The 27445-nt window shown below is 46.4% G+C and overlaps 1 protein-coding gene across 8 annotated transcripts in view; it reads right to left on the reverse strand.

Annotated features, from left to right (window-relative positions):
• Window positions 1–1386: 1386 nt before the first annotated feature.
• The window catches only part of DNM1 (dynamin 1), a 68716-nt gene continuing 42657 nt past the window's right edge, over window positions 1387–27445 (reverse strand). For 2 of the 8 annotated variants that reach the window (XM_086475858.1, XM_086475857.1), the window contains exons 14-22: window positions 26870–26881; window positions 25538–25651; window positions 14797–14906; window positions 14096–14207; window positions 12854–12865; window positions 11451–11621; window positions 11032–11273; window positions 10408–10626; window positions 1387–1447 (exon numbers count right to left, since the gene is read on the reverse strand). In XM_086475858.1, coding sequence (XP_086331984.1) covers window positions 1387–1447; window positions 10408–10626; window positions 11032–11273; window positions 11451–11621; window positions 12854–12865; window positions 14096–14207; window positions 14797–14906; window positions 25538–25651; window positions 26870–26881 — 1053 coding nt within the window. Of the gene's footprint in view, window positions 1448–2762; window positions 2836–7082; window positions 7105–10407; window positions 10627–11031; window positions 11274–11450; window positions 11622–12853; window positions 12866–14095; window positions 14208–14796; window positions 14907–25537; window positions 25652–26869; window positions 26882–27445 lie in introns of those variants that run through there. The other 6 variants (XM_086475854.1, XM_086475853.1, XM_086475860.1 and 3 more) reach the window with 4 other exon arrangements.

Here is a 27445-nt window from a genome sequence, read left to right on the forward strand (position 1 = left end):
GCAAAGTAAGGCTGTCATACTTACTTGACTAAATACAGAGTTTTGCCTTCAAAAATACAATATTCTTAAAGAACAACCCTATATATAATACCAGGGATAGATGGAACCGTTCCAGTGAGTAAAAAAATCCAATAGGACAGGGTAGGGCAAGCAACGGTTAGTGCCTCAGTTGTACAGAAGCTGAAGTTACACCACAAAACCATGCAGGACAGAGAAAGAAGAGAGGGAGAAAGCACTAGACATCTCGTCACTCAACCCACACCAGTATCACTATGATTAAAATCATCAAGGAGAGTTTTAGCTTATGGAGACAGTAGGAACAGTTTTATGCAGTTTATACTATGGGAGAAATCCCACTTTCAGCCAAAAAACAACTTCCACGTAGGAGCTGGCCGTGTGTGTTAGGCCGTGGTTAGACCACACTTCAGATACGGGCCCAGATGACACCGTTTGACAGAGAAACTGCAACTCAACACCCACCTGGCATGTCCCACAAACAGCCTAGGCAAAACCACTGTTTCAGCAACCAAGCAATTTTGTTTCCAAAACTCCCACCTTCTGCATGTCCAGTCACTGGAGCACCTCCATACTTTTTCTTTTGCAATAGAGAAAGGGCGTTAACTTCCACCTGGGGCAAGGTGTTCCACTCTACTGCAGCTCCTGGATGCGACTGGTGATGCAGATCTGTTCCACCTTCCCTACCAGGGATAGCCCTGTGTGCATGCATAGCTTTAAGCTCTACAGGATGAAAAGATTAGGTTATAATTAAACACAAGTTGAAAACCACCCAGAGAAAGAGCAAGAGAGATGGTTTTATTCTAGTCATGGAGACCTTCATTATACAGAAACAATAGTTTATTTCATCCAATAAACAAGAGTGACAGGTAGATCACAAACTGCATCACAGCTACTACCAGCACTGAGACAGTTCACCCACAAGTCTGGGGTAATACAATAACCCAACTGCACACAGCAGAGAATTTAACAATCAGCTCAAAAAACTCAACATCAGGATTTGGTTAACTTTTTGGATGTGTGTATATATATATGTATATAGATATTCTTTCCCTACTTAAGTATTTCCTAAAATCCACATGGAAGCACAAATGGCTTTAAACACCTGGACATATATAGATTTTTCATCTTTATATATATATTTATAGATATTTATAACAGTAAAGATATGTTTCTCATTACTACAATATACTTGTTTAACTCCTCTAAGCAGCTGGGAAGAAAAAAAAAACAAAACAGTTTCACTACAATCACATCTGATATGCGTGTGTCACAAAATACAAACAAAACAAGCCATGTGTGAGATTCGAGTCAGACCATTCCAGGACAGAACAGCTAAGAGGCAGGCAAAGAGTCTCAGAGGGAGCAGGCCTACATGTCAAATGGTGGTTTTGGGCTCTCTGGGCGAGAGGGACTGGCCTTACCCGGCCGGCTGGAGTTTAAAGACAAGAAAAACAAAGAAAAAAGGAAAAGGGGAAGGGAAGGAAAAGGGGGAGAAGTAGTAAAACAATAGTTAAAATACAGAAAGGAACCGGCATCAGAACAATCGAGGATCCGCTACAGAAATTAAGAGCAATAGCACTGAAACAAGAGAACTTAAATCAGGCCTCACTGAACGCCTGCAACACAATTGGCTCATTTAGCTCTGGTAGAGACATGACATCCGAGATGTACAGGGTTGATATATTTTTAATTCTCAAGTCTTTTTTCTTTTTTTAATACATGTAGCATGAAAAGAAAAAAACAAACCTTAAGAAGATGAGTTGCAATCAACAACGGTTACAAGTTTTCCCAAACACGTACCATCCACATGCAAGGAGAAAAGGCTACGGAAGAAGTCACCACAGTACCCAAACCACACTGAAGGATGTGCTTATTCAAAGCAGAAGTATTTTCAACAAAACATTACACAGCAAACTCCCTGAAAACATTTGGTTGTCCGTTTGCAAGGGGGGAGCAGCATATCTATTCCCCTCTCCCTGCTGGGTTCAGGAAAGTCAGCCAAAGCTGATGATGCGAGACAAGTGCTGGCAGGAGCCAGCGCGTCACCAGCAGGATTTCCCCGGCTCTTTTGGGGAGCTGCGTGCGAGCAGGTCCGTGCGCTCCCTGCACGCTGAGGTGTGTGCGCTATCTCAGCCTTCACTCTAGCAGGACCGGGCCGATCCATTGAGTTTCCCCCCTTTGTTCATCTCCCTGCCTCACTTTGATATAAGGTTGATTGCACTGTTCCCAACATGAATGTTTGCACCTTAGAAGTCAAACTAATACACAGAACATTTATCTGTTCCTAATGGTGTCACATTTTGACAGTATTTTTCTTCTAAGTCACACTTTTGTCTTCTTAACTACAAGAAAAGAAAATGGCTACAGATCAGTCCTAGGTGCTACAGCTAACTGGTGCAGGCAGGACACTTATCCAGGCTAGACCAGGCAGATGAAGTTACTGGACAGCCAGCCACCACTTGGACTTCAGGATGGCCCTGCGGCTGATCTCTGCCAGGAGCCTGCGTACTTCAGGGATCCATGCCACTGAATGAAGGCTACTCTACGCTCACAAAGCAATACAGGACGCACGAGTGAAGACGAAGAGCTCTGTCACTAGGCTAGTGTTTCACGACACACCAGGAAGGGGTGGTGGGAGGCAGAGATGTGGGATGGATGAGAGGAGTGACTGTGGCTGTGGAAGGGAGGGTGGAATGGGGAAGCCGCCAGCACGGCGTTCGTCGCCAGCTGTCTACAGCCTCGAGTTATAAATCTAAGAGGGACGGTTCAGCCGGTCGGATTATGGTAGGTCGAGTAGGTGAGGCGGGGCCCCTTCTGCTGTGAAAAAGCAGAAAACAAAAACAAGAGAACACACACTGTGGTTAGCACAGCAATCGCAGTCACAATCACACATGCTTCTCCACCTCGCCTGAGCCAGCAAGGGAATAAAACTTGAGGCACAAACTACCAGAGCGCAACTCCACGGAGGAGACTTACAGGTTTGTCTCAGGCCTCGCACTGGCCTTTCTGCACAGCATGGACCACCAGTAAAGCAATCCGCTGGACAGCCAGTTTCGCTTTCCCTCTCAAATTTGGAAGTGCAGAGATGTATTGCCAGTGAGTGCACTGGCTCTGGAATGAGAGTTGAGAAGCATGGACACCAGCGAGCTCCTGTATCAAGCACATGACAGTCACACAGCATGGATGGGGTCCTCTGAGACGCGCTGCTGTCAGAGGTTCTTGGCTGGTTTGGAGGAGCACCACCTTTCCCTGCCCTCGAGGCTACTGCAAGCCTGAGATTCCCTGTTCCAATACATGATACTGATCTTTGATGCCAGGGGCAAGCTCGCTGCTTTCAGCTCTCTAGTCCTGGTGCTCAGCAAATGCAGCTTCTACTTCAATAAAAGGAACTTTGGCCATTGCTACTCCATTCTGTTTCAGCTCTTCCGCTGATACTTTAGCTAGGTAAGTGGGCAGCAACTTAAGTGTTTGCCCTCTGCATGGATTAAATGTTCTAGGATCTCCTTCCTCTAGGGGACTGAGGAAAAACAAAACACCAGAAAATACAAGATAACATCCCTGTCATCTCTCTCAACTCATTACTTGAAAGACCACTTCAGACTCAGACGACAGGCTTTAAGAAGTCAACAAATAAAATAGTGGTCTGTAAGTCAGCAAGCCCAATCTGTGTTTTTCTTTTAAAACATGCTCCCTGCAGCGTCTGCAACCTAAACAGCATCGTGATGGTGTATCATTACGATAATTAAATTGTCCAGTACCAAGCCAGAGTAGTTTTACAGTCCAAACTGCCCAAAATGCAAAGAGCAAACCCAACAGGATGCAGACCAAATCAAGAGGAAGCACTTGCACTGATGACACAGAACCAGGTGTCACAGAATTAATGCTTGAACAATTCCACACTGACAAGCTTTAATTTACATGACTTGAGAATGATTTGACTGCTGGAAATGAAGGCCCTCCCCTAACAGAGGGGCTGAGGGAAGGGAGGAAAGGAAAGGAAGAGGGGCAGAAGAGGGTGTTTGCATCAGTGCAGTCTTCTGAGATAAAGTCATTTTGCACTGACTGCAAGCCTATAATCATGCTGGTACCAGAGGAGCTATACTCCTATAAACTGGAGCAAGCTTCCTCATCTTAGCAAATGAACCAGAGCAACTCTACAGTCCTGTTTATTAGGCCTCCATAGAATTTATTGCTCTGTATCTGTTAAGTCCCAGATCTCAAAACAATTACAACTACTTGTTCCTTGCCTTGGGAAGTGATACATAAAAAAGCTTTAGACAGTAAAACATTTCCAAATGTTATTTCCTTGACTGAAAATGTCAATGGGGACTGCAAGACCCCATTGTCAGCATGCCAATCAAGTTACTGTTCCTGTACAGCAGGTAACGATGGGATTGAGCTGAACAGGAAATTACAGCCTCCTTGGAAGGATGCTGAAATAATACTATCTCCCAGAAGCAAAACTTGTAATGAGATGTTACAGCTGGGGAATCTGTGACCCTGAGCTTCATGACGTGGGATCTGCACGTTACCTCTAAAGGGTGCTCATGGCGTAAATGCAGCCATACCAACCACTCGATGGCTACCACCTCACTGGAACAGTAACAGCACTGCAATTAAAGCCTTACAAAACTTCAGCTCAGACTTTTAGCGAGAGGCTGTTGCACTGTCACATGTGTTGGAAGAGAATTTGAGAAGCTTGAAGGACTTTTTGCATTTCAGGAGTTTGGACAGGTTGTCCTAATAGCCTCTGTGAATTCACATGAGAAGGATGCTTCAAGTCACTGGACTACGTAATGTGTTCTAACAAGAGAGGCCACTTGACCCTACCAGAATAAATAAGGCTGAAAGGACCACAACTAATTTGCAGGTATTTGGGCTGCTTTTTTGGTAACGTACTAGGACTGATTTTTGCAGGCACTTATCTCTCTCAACACTCAGAGCATGTTAGGGAGGCTGCCACTTTTTAAAGTTACAGACTTTGTCTCTGCTCAAGTTCCCTGGAGACACCTGCAGAATCTGCCTGATAAGGTTACAGAAGGCTGAAAATTGTTTCCCAGCACAAAAAAGGACAGAGAAGTCTCTCACGGAACATGCTGCTACAGTCTGTCTCACTACCTTGCTAGCCAAGCCCTTTTACATCACTGAAAAGTCACTTTCATCTGTCAGGACAACAAGGAACAGAGTTTTTCTCAGGGGGAAGCCTGCAGCAGTCTCCAGTTCAAGGGAAGTAAGACCCAAGTCCTGGCAGGAGCCTGAGGAGACCTGTTACAGTGGCTGTCACATCCCTTGAAGTCAGTCTTTCAAGCCATACCCAGACTAGCACACTGAGCTAATTGCATCTAGGAGACAACAGGCTAATAGGGAGTTCTGCTGATAACGACCTAACAGAGGTGGTAAAACATAACATTTATTTGCTTGGGCTGCAAAAGGTTTGGGATGGGTTTTTTCGGTTGTTTGGTGGTGTTTCGATTCTTAATTTTTATTTCCTTGGTGCTCTTTATGCCAGATTGAGAACGCCCCGTAAACAGCGAGTCCCAGAACAAGGTACAGACAACAGGAAGCCTCTTTCCTGAGGGTGTTCACCAAGATGCATGTTTCTAGGGCTGCCAGGGATGTCTGCAGCAGGCAGAGCATTGGAGGAAACTGATGATTGCTCCAACACCTCTGCAGTATGTCATCACTGAGGAGGGCTGACGGATGACGTCCTCAAAGATGTCAATCACTGCATTGGTTTGATGCGATGTGGCACCTCTGAGCTCTAACTGCAGTTACATGCAGCAGTAACAGACACGATCTGCTGCAAGATGGGGGCTAGCTGTGAACCCCCCTGCCCCAGAACAGGGGCTTGAACGTCTGCTATTCCTATTAGGATAGGACTTCAGCATACACCACCTGCCCCCACTTCTCTGCCACAACCAGCAGCAAGGGAATCTATGGGACTTGCTGCTGCTCCACTCCTCCCAGTCAGACCTTTCACTTCAAGAAACAACATCCACAGAGAAAGGAAGAAGGGGCCCAAAACCTCCACACCTGCCCTGTTCTGCCCTCTCTACCCCATTATCAATAAGGGCTGGAGGTTCCCAGGAAAGAGACTCAGGAGAATTTGCTGGATCTCCCTCTTCACACCCCCACTCTCAGCATTTAACAGGACAAGGAAACGTTGTTGGGCCAGTGCAGTACACAGGAGCCTGCCCCAATACCCTGCTACATCGCTGAACGAGTACAATGCTGCAAAATGCAGGGAGAGAGAGGAAAGGGAAACAGGCAGGAGCTCAGGGCAGAGTGTTGAGGGGAGGTACAGATCACTAAAGCCTTCCTCTCACAGGGGCAGAAGGCAGAGGAGAGAAGGCAGTTTGAATGGAAGCAGAAGAGTAACCTAGAAGGTAAAGGGTCAAGTGGAGAACAAGCAAAGGGAGTTCACTTCTAACTATGATGATGGGATACAAAGATAACAGGGAACATTCAATGTCAAGAGTTACCCTGCACTCAGACATGGAAGTCCTGATATAACAACCCAAACTCCTCCTGCCTTCCATGAGCACTAGGGACACAGCAAGGATAGGAGCACTTCTCCAGCCAGACATTAGAATATAAGAAGAGGAGTCTGAACTAACAGCTCCCCAAGTCTCTATTTTGATTCTAACAGAGCTGACAAACCAAATTAAAACAGAGATCATTCAGCTGGTCTCTCAGTCAGCATGGATATCAGCCAAATGAAAGACACACACAGTTTAGACCCCGTTGCCAGAGCTCATTCCCCCATCCCACCTTCTCTATCTGGAAGCAGCGAAAGGATCCTCTAGTGACCTTAAGTCAGGTAGCGAGGCTTTCCCAGCGCCCGCAGCTCAAGCAGCTGCTCTGTCCCTGATCAGCCAGTTTTTCTGTTCAAGACTCCTCCCTTTATGAGATCCTGGCAGAGGTGGTTCATTGGACAAGGGACTCTGTTACCAATACAAGAACTAGGCAGCAGAGGTGAGCTGCAGAGCAAAGTGATGGAGGATGGGGACACAATGACTCATGCATTGCAGGGAGAGTGCAAAACGTACCGTGGCTGCCAGTCCTCAGGGGTCACTGATAGTGATTCTGAAAGACAACATGAAATCAACATGGCAGTTCAGACAGTTCAAGGCAGAGGCCACACAGACTGTCAGGAAGGTGGAACAGAGACCCATGCGCTTGCACAGACACACATTCGCACGTCCCCCTCCAAAAGACGGCACGAGCGTGCAGTGCTGGGCAGGACTGCACTCCACCCTGCAGCACTTCACACACACCATCACCGCCTCCTCTCTGCACACATCCAGAACCCTGTTGTGCCTAGGAGGGCGCTGAAAACAGTCTATCTGGTCACATACCTACTGGCCATTGCTCACTCTCCCACCAAGCCCACTCACACATCCACATCCGTACCTGCTGAGCTAGCAGCACACCTAGGTCTCAGCACCCACCAACTGGGCACAGGAAGCTCAGCTTCTCTTGCTGAGGATTCCTATCTGCTGACCATATTAAATGCTAGACTTGAAACAAACAGCTCAGGAAAGAAGGAAATAACATGCAGTCCTGAACGCTACCCAAAAGAGGGAAGAAGCAGGTGAAGGCTTATACCTTGAAGGCCAAAAATCTTAAGATCAGCTACTCTGACCTCCTGAATAATTCAAGTCAAAGCTGTGTGAAGTTATGCTTACAGTGACACTGATCACTTGCACCTTTTTCCTTAGATGTACCAAACAATGGAGAACCCATTAATGCCTTCAACAGATCTTTCCAATGATTAAGTCAGTCATTCTTACTTAAACTTTCCTATTTCTCCTCCAAGCTTGCCTGAGCTTTTTCACCTACAGTTTCCACCAAATTATTTTAAACTAAAGAGCCTAAATACCTGGAGGAGTATTTTCATAGTTTTCTTTCCCAGAGGAAATCCTCCTGCATAGCTCCACTAAGCATATAGTCCAAATGCACTCCTCCATTGCACACAGATAGGACCTTATATCATTTGTAACTTTCAGCTCCCAAAGGTATGTATTTGGCAATACAGACTTCCATAGCAGACTGAATAAATGCTAACTACAAAGGCAGGATGGCAAGCCTTGTTTTAAGTGTCCTTAATTATATGCAGGAAAACATTTCTGTGCAAGAAAACAGACCATGTGGTGTTTATACATGAAAGCATGTGTCTATAAAGTTATGTTTACGAGAAAGAAGTGGTGTGACACGTGTCTAAGTTCATCATTCATAAAATCAGATGCTCACACAAACTGGAGGCACAGAAACTGCCAAACTTCTACACAGGCATCAGAGTGCATACACACACAAAGCACACCCAGCCACCACCATGCACTTCCAAGCTCACCACGTAACACCAACTCCTACAGCAAAGCCCAATCACACCCTATGCAAAAGCTTTGTTCCTCTCACATGCACACATCAGTGTAGCCCGGTTAGCAAGAGAAAAGATGGGTATTAAAAAGCAACAATGGAGATGGCATTCGTTCACCCATGGCAGAAGGACCCGAGTCCAAGTGCTAGCAGGGAACATTCTTATTCTATATACAGAGGAGGAAGAGAAAGAGTCCCTTGTCATTGGAAATTCTCCGTTCATCAGTGAACTCAAATGACAAGCTGGTATCAGGATCCGGAGGAGTCTATGAACAACTGTAAGAATCAGAGAGGGGGATCAGAGAATGAGCATCACTTCACAGCTTCTGGAATTATCATCTCAACTCCAGATCAGGGCAGTCAGTAGCATGCAACCTGACCTACCACCTCTCCTCCTAAAGCAAGGGATTGCTCAGTTAAGTGTGAAACACTTTCTTCCTCTGCTCAAGTAGTGCTGTTCCCTACCTTCCCCCTAAACCCTTCTGCCTCATGCAAAAGGCAGAAATGCCATTAAGCTAGGCCAGGACAGATTTCCTCAAAAAAGACCAATTCATTTCAGCTCATTTGGGGAATCCTATCATGATGATCAGGTATATAGAATATTTTTCACAAGTGAAGAAATGAAACTGAGTGAAAGAAGAAAGATGGAGACACAAACAAAACCACAAAGTAACAGTATGTGGAAAAGCAGGGTCACAAGAAGCAAGAGCCAAAATACACAATAGAAGCATGCTGACACCCACAGGTGCCACCAGCAGGACTGCTGTCCCTGGGGCAACACTGAGGCATGTGTGGACAAGTTACTGTGGGAGCTGCATCAAGGTGCATAGGGAGGACTGGGGCAGAGGCACCAAGAAAGTAAAACTATTTGCACACACCAGAATCAAACTGGTCTATAATCTCTTTGGACTCTTCCACCTCTGGGCTGGATACAGCCTGGCAGAGAGCACTTCCCCTCCAAACAGGCAGCACCAAGTACGAGCTGGGGCACTATCACAGGAGGAAGACTGAACTGCCCCTGCCGTATACCATCACCATCCATCTACCGCCTGAGTGTTTTCACAAGAAATGGCAAAGCTTTAGGCATGTGCTACCAGCATCCACTGGAGGGAGGTATTTTCCACGAGGGAAGTGTTCCCTCTGGCACATCATTGGGGAGTTTCTGGTTATGTTCATTCTTTAGTTACCTTGTTTTCCTCACAGGGAGGCCAAGTACCCAACATAAAAGCATTCCTGGTTCTAGACTGCCTCCTAAATCCTGTTCAGGAACACGTGCTTAGCTGCACAGGGGATAATCCCTTATTACTATGTTCAAGTGTGTTTGAAGTGACCAAACAGGAAAGGAATTAAGTTTCCTAATGGAAAAGCAAAGCCATGTGATTTGAACACCCTAGACTGGAAAATGTTCAAGTTTATTACAGAAGCAACAAAAAATGCTTAAAAAAATCCAGTTCCCTGCCAGTGATAGTACAATATTCTCCTAGCTGAAAAGCATCTGCACAGCTTAGATGAAGGTGTCTCCAACTTACCTTGAAGAACTCTGGGCCAGGAGAAAAAGGGGCACTTTCAGACTTTGGGGAGCCCTATGCAGAGGGGAACTGCCTTGAAAGGTGTACTGTCACTCCAGTCCTATGATTTTTCTGGTGACCACCTCCTACTTGTGAGCAGAGGGATTGGTACGATTGCTTTAACAAAGCCCTTTGAGGTACACGGTCCTCTTCCCCTAGGCTTCACACAGAGGTCTGCACAGAGACGAGCCTGCCCCTCTGTTCCTGAGAGCTGCCTTGGCATTGCCTCATCTATACAATGACATCTCAGGGGACATCTGTCATGGATTGAGGCCGGGCTGACCACTAACAAGTGACAGATGCTCCTATGAACCCTAGGGAAAGACTGTACCCACACCATGCACTCCATTCTCCTAAGGCCCAGGCAGGCCAAGTTCTGTCAAGGCTGCTACACAAAAATTAGATTTATCCCACCTGTGTGGAGCAGCATTCCAGGACTTACCTGGGAACACCAGGAGGAGCACGATTAGGCCGAGAAGGAACCTGAGGTGGGGGCCCAAAGGGATCAGGAGAGGCACCTGGCCTGGAGGGCACAGGGGGGGCACCACCCAGCGTGGACCCACCAGCAGGAGGTGGTCCAGGAGCTGGGCCTCGAGACCCAGGTCTGGCGGGTGGAACAGCGGGAGCTCTCCTCTGTGGCGTGGGGCTGGATGTAGGAGACCTGGCAAACAGATGGAGAAATTCAACTGCAACAACAGGCCTGGGATCCCTCTGTGTCACTATCAGGTCCCCATATGCTGCCTTCAGCATTCCTTCTTTAGTTTCATGTCACTTTACACACCACCCTTTGGTTTGCAAGGCCCACGCCAGGCCTCGGATTGCCTTCAAAGCTACTTCAGGCCCCATCTAACCTAAGGGTTTAGAAGCCTCCGCATCCTCTGTAGAGACGTAGCAGCCCCACATAGCTTTCAAGGTCTAGGAGCCTCCCAACACAAATACCCAGAACTCTTCATCCACAGGGAGAAGAGAGGAAGAGGAGGACTCCCTGTCTCAGTAGGAGGCCCCAGCTAGCCACTGAAGAGGCATCAGGCAGGTCTGTGGGGCTCTCCCCCTGAGCCTCTGGTACCTGCGTCCAGATGGTACGCTCTGCACCTGCAGCCAAGAGTCGTCCACCGGTGGGGGCATAGGGGTGCTGATAGTGCTGGTGTTGATGTCCCCGATGATGTTGAGGGCCTCTTTCAGGGCATGATACATGCGCAGCATTTCATCGCGTCGCTGGGCCTGCTCTGCCGATTCCTCCATCAGTGTATTTTGGTCACCACAGGAGTATAGGTTTGCCAGCAACTCCGAATGGATAAAGTCCTTGGTCTATAAACGAGCACAAAGAGGGAATCAAATTTCCTCTGTCTTCCCTAAAACACTACATTGTCCCCATCCCTGCCTCCTTCAAAGCTGCCTTCAGTTTTTCTTCATTCTTTCTCTCCCTCCCTGTTTTTCCCCTTCTCTGTGTCTCCCCACCCCCATTGACCCCGGTGTGATAAGTACATTGTTTATCATGAGGTGCATGATTGTCTTCGGCATGAGGTCTCTGATGGTTTTGTTGACAATTGCCATGTAGGAATCCACCAGGTTCCTGATAGTTTCCACTTGTCTCTCCAGCTGAGGGTCCATGGAGTGCATGAAACTGTCTGACCCATTCTCCTCAGCTTCACTGGCCTGTAGAGAAAACAAGAAACAGATTGATTCTTCAAATGTAACACAAAACTAGCTTTTTATGAGAGCTAAGAGAAAAAGAAGGGAACACACAGGAAGCACATGCAACAAAACTTATTTAAATGTACATTTTAGGCTGTGATTGTCAATGCACAGCTCAGCTTGTATAGACTTCTCCAGCTCAGATCTGAGGAGCTTTAACAATAAAGCTGCTCTTTTAGTAGAAAGTTATTACACAGAGGTGAAAGGCAACAGGGACTCCTGACCAACGTTCACAGGTTATGGCTCTAGTGAATACTCAAAGCTGTATTTTTTACTTTTAATGTATATAGCTTCCTGAAAGGTTCCTCTGAGCTGGGTTTTCCATGCCCAGATTCAGACCTGAGAATCACTCACCATAAATCAAGCCTTACAGGCTGACACACTGCATCTTTATCCTCATTATACGAATGAGAACACAGATACAGAGAGGTGAAATAACTGCTCACTTCAGACTGCAAGTAGATGGAATAACCTGGAAAACCTTCCTGATCACTTCAGCTGCAAATCCTGCATCCTAAGTCATACTTTTCTTCTTTCACAGGAAGCAGATAAACTTCTTCCCGTCCACATGAAATGAACTCTTTAGCTTTCTGTCAGTTAAAACCTGGACTGTGCTGTTTGACAGCAAGCAATCAGCAAGACTCACCCATTTGGGATCAATTTCAAAGCAGCAAAGCATGAAAGACTGCTGTCTTTCCCAATGCTTACTTTATAAAATCAAGGGGTTTTTTAAAGAAAAAACCTTTCTTTTTAACTGTCCCAGTCTGAAGGATTTGCAGCAGTGTAGGAAATTGCTGATCTTTTGTTTTGGGGAACAAAATATATGAGAAAGGGCAAATTCTTTTGTTCATTTGAGCTTTTCCTGGGAAGATCTTACATAACAAAGGAATGCAAAGTCTCAGTGAAAAACAAAGTAAAGGAAGTTGATGTCAAACAGGACAACTTAAAAAAAGGCTCAAAAAACCCAAAAATAAGTTTGCACCAAGATTCAGAAGTCATACAAAAAGGGAGAAATAAAAAGAAAAAAGGAAAACTCAAACCAAGAACAGAAACAAACAGCAGCAATCCAACCGAAGGTACAAAGAGGGAGAAGCAGCAAACGCCTCTCAGGAAACTGACAAAAGGAAAAAACAAGAGAGAACTACCCGGTGAGAGCCCCAGGGGGCAACACAGGCAGAGAGGGTCAGACTTACTTTGTCCTTGTCCTGGCAGGCCAGTTTGAGCATATGTGGAAAAAATTGAAACAAAAAGGGACAAAAAAATAAAAGAAGACTTTTAGTTGGTCTCAGAATTTGGAGAAGATCCCATTATAGCACCGAACAAAAGACCAATCCCACTAAAAATACACAAATACCTAGATTACCCTGGAAAAGGAACAAGTGAATTTTTTAGCTAAACTGAAAATCCAAATGGGACCCACTGCAAAGGAAATCATTATTAGCAACAAAGGGCAATTTACTTACCCACAATGGCTACTTGTTATTCATTACATAGGGTTTTGAGACCATCAACCTAGCAGTGTTCCTATGTCAAGCCACTCCATTTGCACACCAACAGGTGGCACATGGCCTTTACCAGTATGTGCTCAAGAGGCCCAGTCTGGTTCAAAGCCAATCTGAAGTCATGTCACTGCTAAGGTCCAGTCCCTAATCCTCTTTTTTAATATCACACCAGTTTGTCAGGAAATGCTTTAAGGCAAAACCCACCATCTTGAAATTAACAGGAAAGATGAATGCAAGAAGTCTATTAGAAACAACAAACAGACAGGCAATTATCACTTTTCTAATGGGAAAACTATTTATAGGAGCTTCCTCTCACAGAACAGGAAGGCTTTGAACAGGAACATATACCACAATTCTCTAGAACATACTTTTAAAAGCAGAGCATAATGCTGACAGCAAGTGTTGTGGGATAAGGCTAAGCAAAGAGATAAGAGGTCTTGCTCAAGTAGCATATTAAGGTATCTACCAAACAAAAGAAAAATTCAAAGAACATCCCTTCATAATTGGGTGGGGGAAGGAACAAGAGAACAGCTATCACTAAGCCAGGAAGCTCCTAACAAGGCTGTACAGTAAGTGCTACTGAAAAGGAACGGTGCCTTTGCTCAGCAGACACACACCACTTAGTAGTCAGGCAGTTAAATGTCCTCCTTATACTGGGAATTTAATGCCCACAAAACAAGACCTAGAAGGATTTATCAAGGCAGTCTTTGCCTACTTTATCTCCCCTTTGAAGTTGCCAGTTACTTTACCCCAAGCTTCCTTAAAGGCAGCACCAGGACATACCAAAAGCTTAAATTTTTGTTCCAATATATCCTCAGCTCAGGAAAGAGACAAAACCTTCACAGACTTATTTTTAACATAAAAGGATGCAGCTATCCTTATTAAGATACATGCTGTGTTCCTTCTCATCCCATTATTATGGCTGTAACTTACCCCAACACGCTCTGGGTAGACTCCTGCACGAAGGAAGGAAGCCTTCCAGCTATCCACCTCCTCCTGGGTCTCGCAGGCCAGCTCCAGCTGCCGGTAGTCCTTGTAAACATTCCTGAGGGGAAGACAAACATTTTATTCTCCTCCATTACAAATCAGAGATTTGCCCACATCTGTGCACATTTGACAAAGATGTCAGTGACCAGGGAATCTTCCTATTATTCTAAGGCAGAGTCATTTAGTCCCTTGCTACTATCCTCATGATGACTCTGCAGAAGGGAAAAGAAACGAGTTTTTTTTACGAGCAAGTTTGATTGCCCCCAAACCAGTTGTGTGTTTCAATAGGGCCTGAAAGAGATTCCATTTTCAATTCTGCTCACTGCTGGACTTCTCCAGCCAACCTAGGTCCCCTATGGCTTTCCTTAGTCACTCACTAAGAACAGGTAGCCACAAACAGCTGAAGGCTAAGGTCACACTGCAGGTCATGAAGAAAGAAATTGGTACCTGTCTGTAAGGCCTAAAGAGAAGTCTGACTTCACTTCTTCTGAAGTCCCCTGTCTCCTCCAAAAATCGCTATCCTTTAAGGGTATGCACATCTTTCCTGAACAGCTACCAACACACCCATCTGTACGCCCTCCTATCTAATATTATGTAAATCCTGTCCCTAGTTTCAACAGCTTGGCGTGTTTGAGATGTGAGCATACCTCTGTTCAGTGTTGAAGAGAGCAAAGATGTGCTTGCTGGACATGAACCCCTTCTCAACATCTCGCAGTTTCAGGTTATCCACCGGTAACATATACTTCTTTTCCTTCTCCTGAAAAGTGGACCAGTAACAAGTTACTCACTGCTCCAACGAAGTCTCCACTCTGCCAGCACAGAGTCAGTCAGCAAATACAGCCCCCACATCACCAGGGAGGTATTCTCAACTCAGGTCCTCTGGTCCCTTAAGTCTGTGAGTAAAGAGGATCTCCAGAAATAAGAGTTTGTCCTTCCTGACTCCTTTTGTCACATGGGCCAACAACTCTGCCCCATTAAGTCCTTCAGGAGCAGGCAGCAGCATGGCACTGTCCCAGTTCCCCAGGCTGTGATCAACATCAAGGTCCTCACTCTTCCCAGCAAGGGGTCAGTCAGCACCAAGACTCTCACCAGCTGCTTGACACCCAGAGCAGGTCTGTCTGGGAAAGGCTCCTCGTGCCTCTGTTTTCAGGACAACATTAATGGAGGGAAACACTGCTGCTGGTCAGAGAAGGGGCACAGCAGACCTCACAGCCCCACTGTCACCACCTCAGTGTTCTACTTTTAATCACTAGAAGCCTATACCCAGGTTCAAACCAACCCAGGCATGTGACAGAGAAGGTGATTTGACACAGAAGTTATGGGCTATATCAACTTAAGTTCACCTCTTCAGAAAAGCTGCCTTTCTCACTTCATCCTATCACTGTCCTACACTCTATTAGTTACTGTGAACCTCTTTAAAGTATTAATTAAGCAATAATAAATATGCATCAGAAGATTAAAGAGCAGGTCTGACCACAGTAATACAGGTTACCTGAAGGCCTCCTATGTTGAAAAAGAATCAAGTAACTATGCCCATTAAAGTCTCATGTTCTGAATGACCAGCAGATCAAACAACGGGCAGTTTACTGCCTGGTGAATGTTAAAAACCAGAAACTGAAAATTCAGTGATCAGACTCAGAGAGCTTAAGGGACTGCAACCACAACCCTCCAGTCTGGCTCCTATAAGATCTCCAGCTAAACACAGAACAAGGCATCCAAAAAAAACAACCTTAACAATTCTGACCCTAGATATCATCTTTTAACAAAAAACTTAATCTTAATTTTTACATTTATATTGAGAAACTAAGTCAGAAATCAATCTCCCTACTTAGTCTCAAATCTGGATCTACAGCAAATTAACAGGAGTGAGTTTGGTTCAAGGTCCCCATTTGGAACATCCTATTCCAGCTGGGTATTATACCCCAACATAACAAGAGAGGGAGCCATCACACTGGTCTCCAAGAGGCAGAATGTAGCTATCCAAGACTGAAGCAGAAACAGAGCATACTTGAATGCAAGCATGCATGTGTGACTGCCCCTTGTGAGCATCTTGTGTGTTTGTAGACTCTTCTCGGCTGGAAACAAAACACAATTGCTCTCAGGGGAAACAAGAACGGAAAACAAAGATGGTCAGGGAGAGAGATCCTGAAGACTTAGCTAGAAAAGAGGGGCAGGGCAGAGCAGCACGTAAGAATGACAAAACTGCTGAGTTCAAACACCCAGAGAATGATCAGTCCAGCCTAACATCCTCTTAAGTTTCAGTTAAATTGACTGGAGTTTGCTAAGGATAGCGGGCACTACACAGTTCAGACATACCCCAAAGATCAAACTATACCAGTCCACTACAAAATCTGTGCAACAAGAATATCCCAGAAGCCAGCATCCAGAAAATAGAAGAGATCACTTGGGTAGCTGCCAAACTCTCCATTCTCTCTCAAAGATGCCAGGCTATGAAAGCAGGAGAGCTCTTCCAAGTGAATTTCCCTGGATTTTTCAATACTGTTGATCAGTCTAAATTAGAGTTGGGCAAGCATTTTTGTGATAGGACATCTATCAGCCAGGTACTGGTCAGAGTACCACACAGACCACTTCAGGTTCTGTAAGCTACAGCTTCCAGCTAGCTATTACTTTGGGTTGTTATTATTCTGGTTGAGGTTGAACTAGTGACCTAGAAGCGAAGTACACCCAATGCTAAGTCCCTAGGCAAGACAGACCAACCCCACTGCAGTCTCACTGAACTGGAACTCCCTGCATCCATCCCACAGAGTCTCTGGGCTAGTAAAAAAAATAACTGACATTAAAGCTGTCTGAGAAAAATCATTCTGCATTAGAACCACATAATTCCACAGAAATTTAGCAATAGAGTCATTCTTCAGGAAAAAAGTCAAAAGGTAAGGGAATCCCATGTCCCACATACGGAAACACATGCTCTTTGCCAGAGTTTTTGACTTTCACCCCTTCCAAGCTCTTGCATAAATGCTGCTGCGTGATCAAGACAACACAACCTCTGCACGCTGATCTTTCCATACACCAGTAGACACACGTGTGTCTGTCTGCCAGCACAAAATATCAGTCCTCTGACTCTGAGGTAGCAAGAGCAATCAAATGGGAAGACACTGGCACAAGGCAAGAAACCCCCAACGCACACTGCAACGAGCCCCTGCTCCTCTCCATCTCCCCACACCTCCCCCCTCCTGGCCCCCCACTTCAGCCTTTCCAGCTTCTCAGTTTTCAACCCAGCCTGTTTTATATCAACACTCTGACTTCATTTCCTGAATGTAGAGACAGGAAAGTGTGGAACGAGCTGCCAAGGGCTGAGCCTCTCAAAACTTTGGCTGAGCCCTCTGCCCATATGTTAGCAATCTGGCAGTATGCGCTATGGCTGAATAGCATCCTGGCCAAGAGGGGAAAAGGGCTTCTCTAACTTCCCAGACTTGGGGGGGGGGGGTGGGCAGGGAGAAGGAAGAGCCAGCACACATCGAAACGGGAAAGCAGTTTGTGAAATACTATATTCAAAGCCCTCAGTCTGATCCCAAGAGGCTTATATTGCTCATAACGTCTCTCCCCCCATCTATAAGAAAAAAAAAATCAGGCAAAACTCTCTCTCAGCAGCAGAGTATGTTATATAAAAATGTGCAAACTGGCTGCAAGTTAATCTGTAGAGCCATGAAGCCAAGGAGAGGTAGCAAAGTCACAGAAGCACTCAGACTGCTGTACAAAACAGAACACGGATGCTCAGTGTGGGCTAGGGAATGCTGTAGGCACAGGGCTAACTACCCCTAATCAGGGCTACTGCTCCCAACAAGAGTCACACCACTTGCATGGAGAACTGCAGAAAGAGGTGACTGCAAGCTACTTGCACAGGCAGGATAAGTGCCAGAGGATTACTCCCCCGCCCCCAATACAGTGCAGATACAGCCATATGGCTCTGTACTTTGCATCTACCAAAGAAAGAAAATACACATGGCTAAGAAGGAGACCAGGATCCATTAGCCATTCCAACTGTGGGGTGTGAAGCACAATTTAAGGAGGAAAAAAGGGGTGCTGCAGTTGTAGCCTGATGTTACAACATCCTTATTGTTGCTACATACCTCCTTAGAGTGGCTAAATTCTAGAGATCAGTGTTGGCCAGGGACAGCAATGGTCTACATCTGAATTACATGTTGCTATCCTGTAGTAATGACTTACAAGAAGTTCACAAAATTGAGCAGGCAGCAAGCCAGCCTGACTCAAAACATTTCCTCCATTCAACTGGACTGCCTCAACAGCAAGTTAAATTTTCCTGCTCTTGAATACATGTGAAATGAAGCTGACAGATGCCTGTGTGGGCTCCCCTAAGGTTGGAAATTGGCACTCACAGTACAAGAAAGTAATTGGCAGGATTATTAGGTCTCAGTTTGCATTTGGAGCACAAATAAACTAATTAAAGGTTTCCCTGTAGCTGTTATGACAAACACCACCTTTTGCACAGAAACAAGGGTCTGTGGATATGGGAGAAAGAGCATTGCCATTGTTTCAATTGGTGGCCGTGTGAAATTAGGAGAAATTCATCTTGCTTAAACCTCTTAATCTTCTTTCCCTCTTGTAAGATGTAAAGCACTAGAGGCAAACAAGCCTGCCCCAGAGATGACTGGAGTTTCAGTCAAATCATTTGTGTTAAACACGTGCACAGCATTTTGGGAACTCCTGTAATAAAACTCTACTCAAAAAGAAAGACGACATCATCATAATTGATCATAAACACACTGCATGAATACATGCACACTACAAGACTGCTACGAAGAAGTCTCTGAAAAACAGTTCGGAGTATTTGAAAGCAAGTTAGCTGAGCTTTTTAAGTTGAACCATCACCCCCCCCCAACAAGATGTTACCAACTGCTTTCTGCTTCTTGTCTTTGCAAAGAAAACGTACATTGGAAGAGCTGAATTTGAGCTGCGATTCTTCCAGGAAGCCCTAGTCATCCCACAACACACATGCATCTCAAGACCACCCTTCCAAAACACAGCCCACCTGTACCACTGCACTTTTGCCCTCAGAGCATAATTTGCTGGACACTGTGATCACTGCTCCAAGCTGCAAAGCAGCTGTAATGGCTTGTTTACGTCAGAAAGCTACACTGGTTTAACTTAAACAACACATCTTAAGATTTTAAGCTGATTTAGTTCAAAAGGTCTACAGACACTAGGCCTGGACTCATGTGATTAATCACAACCATTACTGGTGGCTTAGTAAGCACAGCAATGGTAATCAACTCACCTGCACAAAAGTAAAGCTTTATATTTACGTTAGCTGAAATAATACACAGAATTAAACATGCAGCTAAGAGCAACCCCAGGTATATGAGAAAGTACAGGCAGAAACTGAGTAGCTTAAGAGATGCTACAGCATCCAAAGCACCACTGTCACGGCCTCTCTAAGGTCACAGCAATGCCCACCAGCCTTCGCAAAGGACAAGCAGGCAGTTCTTCCTACACCTGTCCCTGTGCCAGGGATGGGATCAACCCTCCCCAGTATTTGATTTGCTTTGAAGAGGTAAAGTGCAACACACACACATGTCCAGGAAAAGGAGACTGTTATGACCCTTTCCCAGTGCATGGTTAGAGCTGAAGTGGGTGTTCTGGGTGTTCGTATTTTTTGACCACAAATCTTAACCGTCCACCAGCACGCACATCAGAGAAGGGGACCCTGGAAGGGAGACATGCAGTGTACATAAAGCCTTCTTTATCCCTGCAGCACCAGGGAGAGAGGGAGCAAACCGCACGGGCTAGGGCTAACATCTGGAATCGTTACATGGGAGCCAAGCGCCACAGAAAGCGACAGCATTCCTCAAGTTTCCATGCAGAGTAGGGAACCTTCTTTCCCCCCGCACAACCCCATCCGTCAGCCGGCTTGCTTCCTGCCAACCTCCGGCCTTCCCAGCAGCCAGCAAGCTCCTCCCTCGAGTCTAGTTAGCTTTCCACTGCCACGTCAATTGAGGCAGAAGGACAGAGGGGAGGCAAGAAGGGAGGGAGCAAAATCCAGAAGAGGGAGGGAGGCTCAGCAATGCCAGCCATAGTGGGGGGAGAAAAAAAAAAGAGGGGATGCAGATCGCTCCTGCAGTAGCCAGAGGTGAGCTGCAAAGGCAAGGTGGGTCAAAGGACCCTTTTGAGGACTTGGAAGCAAAGGCTGGTCCTGTTCGAGCTTTGCTCCGGACCCCAGGCAAAGAGCTGATCTACAGGTCAGAACTGGGCAGAAGGAGATGAGGGTGCGTGGGGCCTGGGAATCCTTCCACGCAGCTCCACGGGAAAGAAAAAGGAGTTGAATGAAGCAACAAGTTCTGCACACCTGGGTGACAGCCAAAACTTCACAGCATTTCCTCCTTAGACAGCAATAATTGATTTTTTTTTTCCTTCTCTTTCTAAAAAGGTGCAGCATACTCCAGGTGGAAACCAGGTACCAGCCTGACACCAGAACTGGAAGAGGAAGGAGCCTGGAAGCTTGCTCCAAATTGGAAACATGCAGAGAGCAACATTTCTTCTTCCCAGCTGCCAGAGGAGGATGTTTTTTCAATCAGGACTTGGACTTTCTTTCACCCCATCTCTGCCCCCAAAACCCCATTCCAAAAGCAGGGAGGAGAAAGGACTAATGAGCTGCTGATAGCCGGAGAGCAGACCGCAGAGGCTCCACTCCGTCTGCCCAGTGTTCAGACTACCTGTTCAGGACTACAAGATTGTACAGTAGTCTGCACATTGGTTAGGCTGTGCTGGGATACACCACACACTACCAGTGCTGCACAGGGACGGCAACACCTGCACGGCAGAGGGACACACTTGGAGAGAGTGGGCTGCGGGGATAGCTGCATGCAAAGTTTGCTCATCCCTCAGCCTGGGAGGATATAACCCTTTGGAGCCATGCTTGATGACCACTTATCTGCCTGTTCACCAGTCTATTCACAACCTTCTTATTCCTCTTCCATCTCTCTCATCCCCTTCTTATTTCTTTCAGCTTCATGCATTTGTCCTGGGGCAGTTCTGTTCAGAATGGCTTGTGTTTCACATGCTAAACTTTTGCCATAAAATGCAGAGATAGACACATAGGCCTGGATGAGTTGCAACTGCACTGTGCTTTGCTACCTAAGGCAGCAGGATCAGGCACAGAAAGGTGACTGGAGAAAGGAGATTTTGCATCATAAACAATGCTGGTCATTAATATAAAGAAAAACCCACAAAGGATTGAAAGTTGGAGGTTTGGATGCTCTGGAAGTTGTGTTTGCTTTGATGTTTGTCTGGAAAAGACAGACAAGACACAGCGAGTGAAAGCATAAATGAGGACTGATTAAGACCAAGTAAGATACTATCCACAAGAAAACATGCACTTGTGAAAAACGATGAGTGAATGAAAGAGCTCCACAGAGGATGTAAAGAGAAGGAACATGTTCCAGGGAACACCTGAGAGCAGTATGAAAGCAGGAGAGGAAAAAACCTCAGCAAACCTGCTCCTATGGTCTATAAACAAGCTGGATGCAAAAAACTGGCTGCAGCTGGACCCATCACAGCAAGTTTCATGGGCATCATAGCAAAGACAGAAGGATTTCTACCAGCTGAGCTGGGCCTCAAGGACACAGACTGTTGGGGGCAGGGGGTGGGGGGAATGCATGTGTGTGCAGCAGGGTAACAATTTCAGCATTGATCAATGTATTTATTTTTAAACTAGAATTTGGTACAACACATTGACAGGTAGAGAATAAGTAGCTATCTAGTGACTGTCAATAAGGTCACATCTTCCCCAGGACAGAAGAGAACACCTTTGTGCTTCAAGAAAAAGAGGAGGCATGACGAAAGAGAAAGAGCACAAGCATAATCAATGCAGCAGGAATCAGCATGATGCATAAAGCGTATGAAGTACTCCACACACACCTGGAAGTAGCTAAAACTGTGCCCACCCCTCCTGTACACATAGAGGACTTGAATGCACTGACATTGCATGCAACACATCACTACTTTCACAAGAGCAAATACGGCAATATTCTTCTCATGTAGTCACCTGTTCTTACAAGGCCCATATTTCTAGCACACGATTTACCCGAGTAAGGACAGAAGGTCCCATCTGTATCGTACATTCACACAAATTCCCAAAGGAAACAGCGGGTATATCCATCTACCCAGCTGTGCAAACACTCTGGCACACAGTCACAGGCACTCCAGCAGTCACCCTCGCAGAGCGGAGGACGCAGGGTCCCCTCCAGCAGACAGTAGGCTTTACTGATAGAAGCCACAGAGCACAGCGCTCATTGCCTCTTGCCTACAAGGGCCCCATCACCAACAGCTCTAGCCCAGCTCACAGACCCTCTTTTCCAGCAGGCAGCAAAGCCCTGTAGAGAAGCAGGCACTATGCATTTCATAAGGGATTTGGGCAGAAGGGCTATTTGAATCAAAGCCTTGTATCATGTCCATGACAGTGCCTGCTGAGCAGCTAGCCAGCATGCTGTACTGCTGCTCCAGCCCTGGGGACACTGTGGCCTCCCTGAGCAAGGAAATGTCGTTCTATACTGCCAGCAGCCAGAGTAGGCTCCTCCTCACCTCTCCCTCCCACCACTGGCCTGCAGCATAATCTCACAGGGTTCAGGAGGTGCAGGTACCTCAGGAGGGTCTCCAGGTCTTGGGAGGGCAGCTTTCTGTGAGGCCGCTCTCCATGGGGCCAGTGTTTGACTCATTGAAAGGAGACAGGAAGAAAAACAGAGAGCCCAGGAGCACACACACATGCTCTTGGCAGCAAGGCAGAGTGGGGAGCCAACTTTCCACCCCCGCCTGGCCTGCTCTTTCCTTCCCCTCCCATTCCCCAGCATACTCCTTCAGGCCCCTCCAGAGCATCAACAGCCAATATCCCTGCTAACATGTAATGCTGGGCCCTTTAAGACATTTCAAGTTTCAGTTCCTTTCTTCAGGGGCAGAGGAAAAACAAGCCAGCACTACGGAAAGACTGGTATTTCACTAATGGGGTCCAGATGTCTTCATTCTGCAGACTCTGGGTCCTGGCTTGCAGAACAGGGCAGGGCTGTGTCCCCACTCCTCCCAGCTCCAGAGGTGCTAGCCCAGACTTCACCCTCACCCCACAGCACACCTTCTCACCCTGTTCCTTCCCCCATCATCACCCACAGCTCTGCCCCCAGCACTTGCAGCCACACAAGATGGATTCAGCTCTCTGCTCCCTCTGGAAAGCTGCCAGAGCACAGGGGAACTGTGACAAGCGAGCCCACAGAAGCGCAGGGTGGGGCAGACAAAGCTCCCCCTTCCTCCCAGGGCTTGGGTGAAGAAAGATCATGGCATACAGCCTTTAAAAAACACATGAGAACATTTCAGGGGCTGTAGAAGACACAAGTCCTCCTGAATTGGTGGAAAAGGAGAGCTCTGGGGCAGACACGCAAAGATAACCCTGTCTGACAGAGGACCACACACTGCAGACAAGCTCTTTGGGATGGAGCCAGCTGCATGCAGGACTGAAGTTTGGGATAGGAATCCCCATGCTCAAGGATCTCCAAGCTGCCCCTCAAATGCACCAACCTTTAGCCTGACTCAACTATGGAGTCCAGGTGGACATTGCTGCCTTTCTCCCTCACAACAGCCAGTTATCAAGCAGCCGAACTTGGGGAGGAAGCAAATAAAAACATGCTTCCCTTTCCCCCCTGCTCCCACTCAGCTAGGGACAAAGGCTCCTTTCTCAGACACAGCTCAGACCTCTCATCAGGACTGGTTCTCCTGTGTTTAAGGGACCAAGGCTGGCAGGGAACTGTTTTCATTAGGCAGTTCTACCTCTTGCTATGCAGAAGGGAAACAGTGCAGACCTCCAGCTGCTACTGACCCCCAAGGCTGCCTTCCTTCAGGAGAAAAGGGAGGTCTAATCCCCATCCCAGGCAACTGGAATCTATCAACAGTTTACACATCCCCATTGCAGCCCTCCCTCCCACCCCCCAGGGAAGAACAGGGAGTTCTGATCATCTCTAATACAGATGTAGCAGCTGGCTCTCATTAAACTACTTGATGTTTATAACCACTTGACCTGCATATGCAACCTAGAGGAAAGTGAAGCCTCCCCGAGCAGCTCTGAATACAAAGGGCAAGGGTCTTACTGCAGAGACACACTGTTTCAGCGAAAGACATTTCAATGCCTGGCTCTTTAGTTAGGAAATTGCTGCCTGCTCATCCATAGCAGCACAGCAGCAGTCTCCATGCAGAAAGTGATATTTAGAGGCTGATTCATCACTGTATTTGTCATCATTTCCACCTGCTGAGAATGAAACAGGCCCACTGATATGAACTAGACAAGCAGCCAGGCCTAGCTGCAGCTTGCAGGCACACTACTCTGTGCCCTCAGAACACCTGAGGGACACAAACCACAATGAGAGGCAGACCAGTTCATTTGTAAGCAGAAACCCCGATCAACTCAGAATGCATGACTACATACCAGGCATTTTTCATCCCCCCAGCACATTGAGTGGGGCTAACCCTTTTGATCATGTCATTACCAAAACCATCCAGCTATTTTCTCTTTTCAAAGAAATCAGAGGAGACAATTATCTGCCTTTGCCTTGCACAGGAAGCAACACACTGTTGCCAGTGATAATTTCAGCTGGGACAGTTCTGTCTGCTTATATCATTTCCCACCGAAGCAGAAAGACACCACAGTACATTGCCAGAATTCCAAATATTCAAGATTCTCAAGCGATCTACAGAACAGGTCCATGTTCCTACCAGTGATATTCTACACATCATTGTACTTTTGATCAGCAGTACTCTTAGCCATTCACATTTCCAACAATTTCATAAATAATGTGTTAACTAGCATGTTCAATACAGAAACATTAAAAAAAAGAGACATTCCTGATTGGCTTTTTAACAACTGAATCCTGGGGAAGTTAAGTTATTTACTCAAAGTCAGGAGGAGCCAGCACCTGAGCTGCAGCTTCAAGTCCACAGCTCTTATTGCTATGCTCAGAAAGAAGATAGCTTTTATTTTTCTTGTGACCAGGAGAGATACATGAAAACCTCTGCCATACTCTTTCAGGAAACTCACCATGACTGCCCCACAAATACCAAAAAGTCCAAATCTTGGAAGTAACCCATCACACCCTTGATCACAGCTGCCACAGCAAGACAAATAAAAGTCAAATTCATTCCATGGGTCTGTCAACTTTCTGCAGGCTTCAAGCATAGATGTTACTCCTTGTGCATCTAAAAAGCCATGTTCACATGAATTCAGCAGTGTTCAGCAGTGCTGAGACCACAGGGAATTCCAGCTGGTGTCACAAGCTGCAGACAGTATGCAAAAGATACTTCGGTAACACCCAGTGAACTGAAGGCCTTATCCTCACCAGATGCCCAAGACTCAAGTCACAGCGTTGAGCTACTCACCTCATCATCCTTGTACCAGGAGAGGTTCTCCGCTGTCAGGACAAACCAATACTCCTTGGAGCCACCCTTCATGATCCCAATGTTGTTGATGGTGAGCCAGCCCTTTCGGATGACCTGAGGGGATGGAAGCAGTGAGCATTAACAAGGGCCCTAAAAGCCTGGCCTTAGGCACCAGAGGAAAGATCAGAAGGTATCCCTACACACAGAGTAGTATGGAAAGATAAGGAACACCGTGCTCTCTGCTGCTGCCAGAAGAGCCCCCCACTCAACTGGCCAGTGAAGGTCTTTGCCTTGAAAGGGCCAGGAATAGTATAAAAGGACGCAGGAAGGAACCTGGCAGTGCTGTGCATCGTACCCTCTGCCAAGAGGAGACACAGGAAGAACTGCACCAGAAGTGCCTCAGACACTGGCACAACCTACAGGCACCAGAACACAGCAACACACCCAGAAAAGGCCATGCCTAGAGAAAACCAGGACACCAGCACACCGCACACGTGGAGTGCTTCACTCAACTCAGGGGTGGGGAGAATCAGTTCAAAAAGAGATGGGCAAGCAACCCAGAAAGAACTGAGTTTAGTAAAAAGGAGACACTAAGTATAACAGAACAAAATGGTGCATCTGGAATTAGTATCTTGGACTTGAGCATACCCAGGTGTTTGAGTAGTCACATTAATTTAGGGCAAAAAAGTTCCTTTTAGTCTGTAAAGAAGCCAGGCTACTCTCTAGGGGGCTCCAATTCACCAAGTGCTGGTTTAGAGCCTCACACATGCAATAATCAAATGCAAGTATCCATCAGCTTTTAGATGTATTACTGCACTGTTAACACCCAAAAACATCTGCATGCATTATGTGTGTGTACCTTGTTGTATGGATGCACTTGCCAAAAACAACCTGTCATTGAAAAAACATGCCGCTGCCCTGCGTATTAGCAAGTTGCACTGTGTGAGCAGCCTACCACAGAGGTACACAATCCTTTAAATTGTCAATTTACCCTATAAAGGTAAACAGGGCATTGGATCTTCATCTCATGCCTATTGTTAAGCTTGAGATAGTCCTATTCTCTCTGTGGACAGGAGGGGGCAGTGAAACAGAACCATGCATCCTTGGATTACTGCTTTTTATCTTCACCCACTCACAAGATGTACCAGCAGTTCTTAATTTTTCCACACACTACCTTCTCACCTCATTTCTGCTTCACCTGTGTCTAGTGCCAGCTGCCCTCCTCTCCCCATTCAGCAGCAGAGGGAATAATTTGTTTATGCACTGTTCTTGCCTTCCCAGATGCAACATTAATGTTCATTAGCACACCCTGCTGAGTGGCCTTCTACTCACCAGGATCTCATCCTGCAAAGGGGAACCATAGCAACAGCAGCAGAGCAGAGAGCAGGAGAGGAGCAAAGAGAGGAGAGATTGTTACTAGGAAAGCTGGAGCAGGAGAAGAGAGGCTCAAAAATAAAATAAAAAAAATAAATTGGAAGCTGGTACCAAATCTTTTACCCCAGGTGTTAACAAGAGCAACCCCCATCCCAAAATAAAGTCTGCCAATGGGAAAGCCAAAGCACTTTACAGGTAGGTCTGGAGTTTGTCCTTTGCACTCTCTTACACTCAGCTCTTCCATAAGGCACACTGCAGAGGATGGGGCTCCCTACAGCTGCTCCGAGATCCCACGAAATGGACGGTTGGCCAGCCCAACCTGCTGACCTACCTGCCTGCCAACAGTATTGAAACTGTCTGTATGTTATGTGCAGGGAAAGGTGGTCAAACACGTTATAAAGAGGATGGACATCAGGAACAAATGTCTTTAAAAAGACTAAGAAAAAGCATTTGCTTCCATTCTCTATGAAGCTGCTTGTAAGGCTTTCTTTCAATAAGATCTTCTAGCCTAGACAGCCCTGCCATGTCCCCAGA

Source organism: Leptosomus discolor, chromosome 19 (genome assembly GCF_034619465.1).
Source record: "Leptosomus discolor isolate bLepDis1 chromosome 19, bLepDis1.hap2, whole genome shotgun sequence".
Lineage (NCBI taxonomy): Eukaryota > Metazoa > Chordata > Aves > Leptosomiformes > Leptosomidae > Leptosomus > Leptosomus discolor.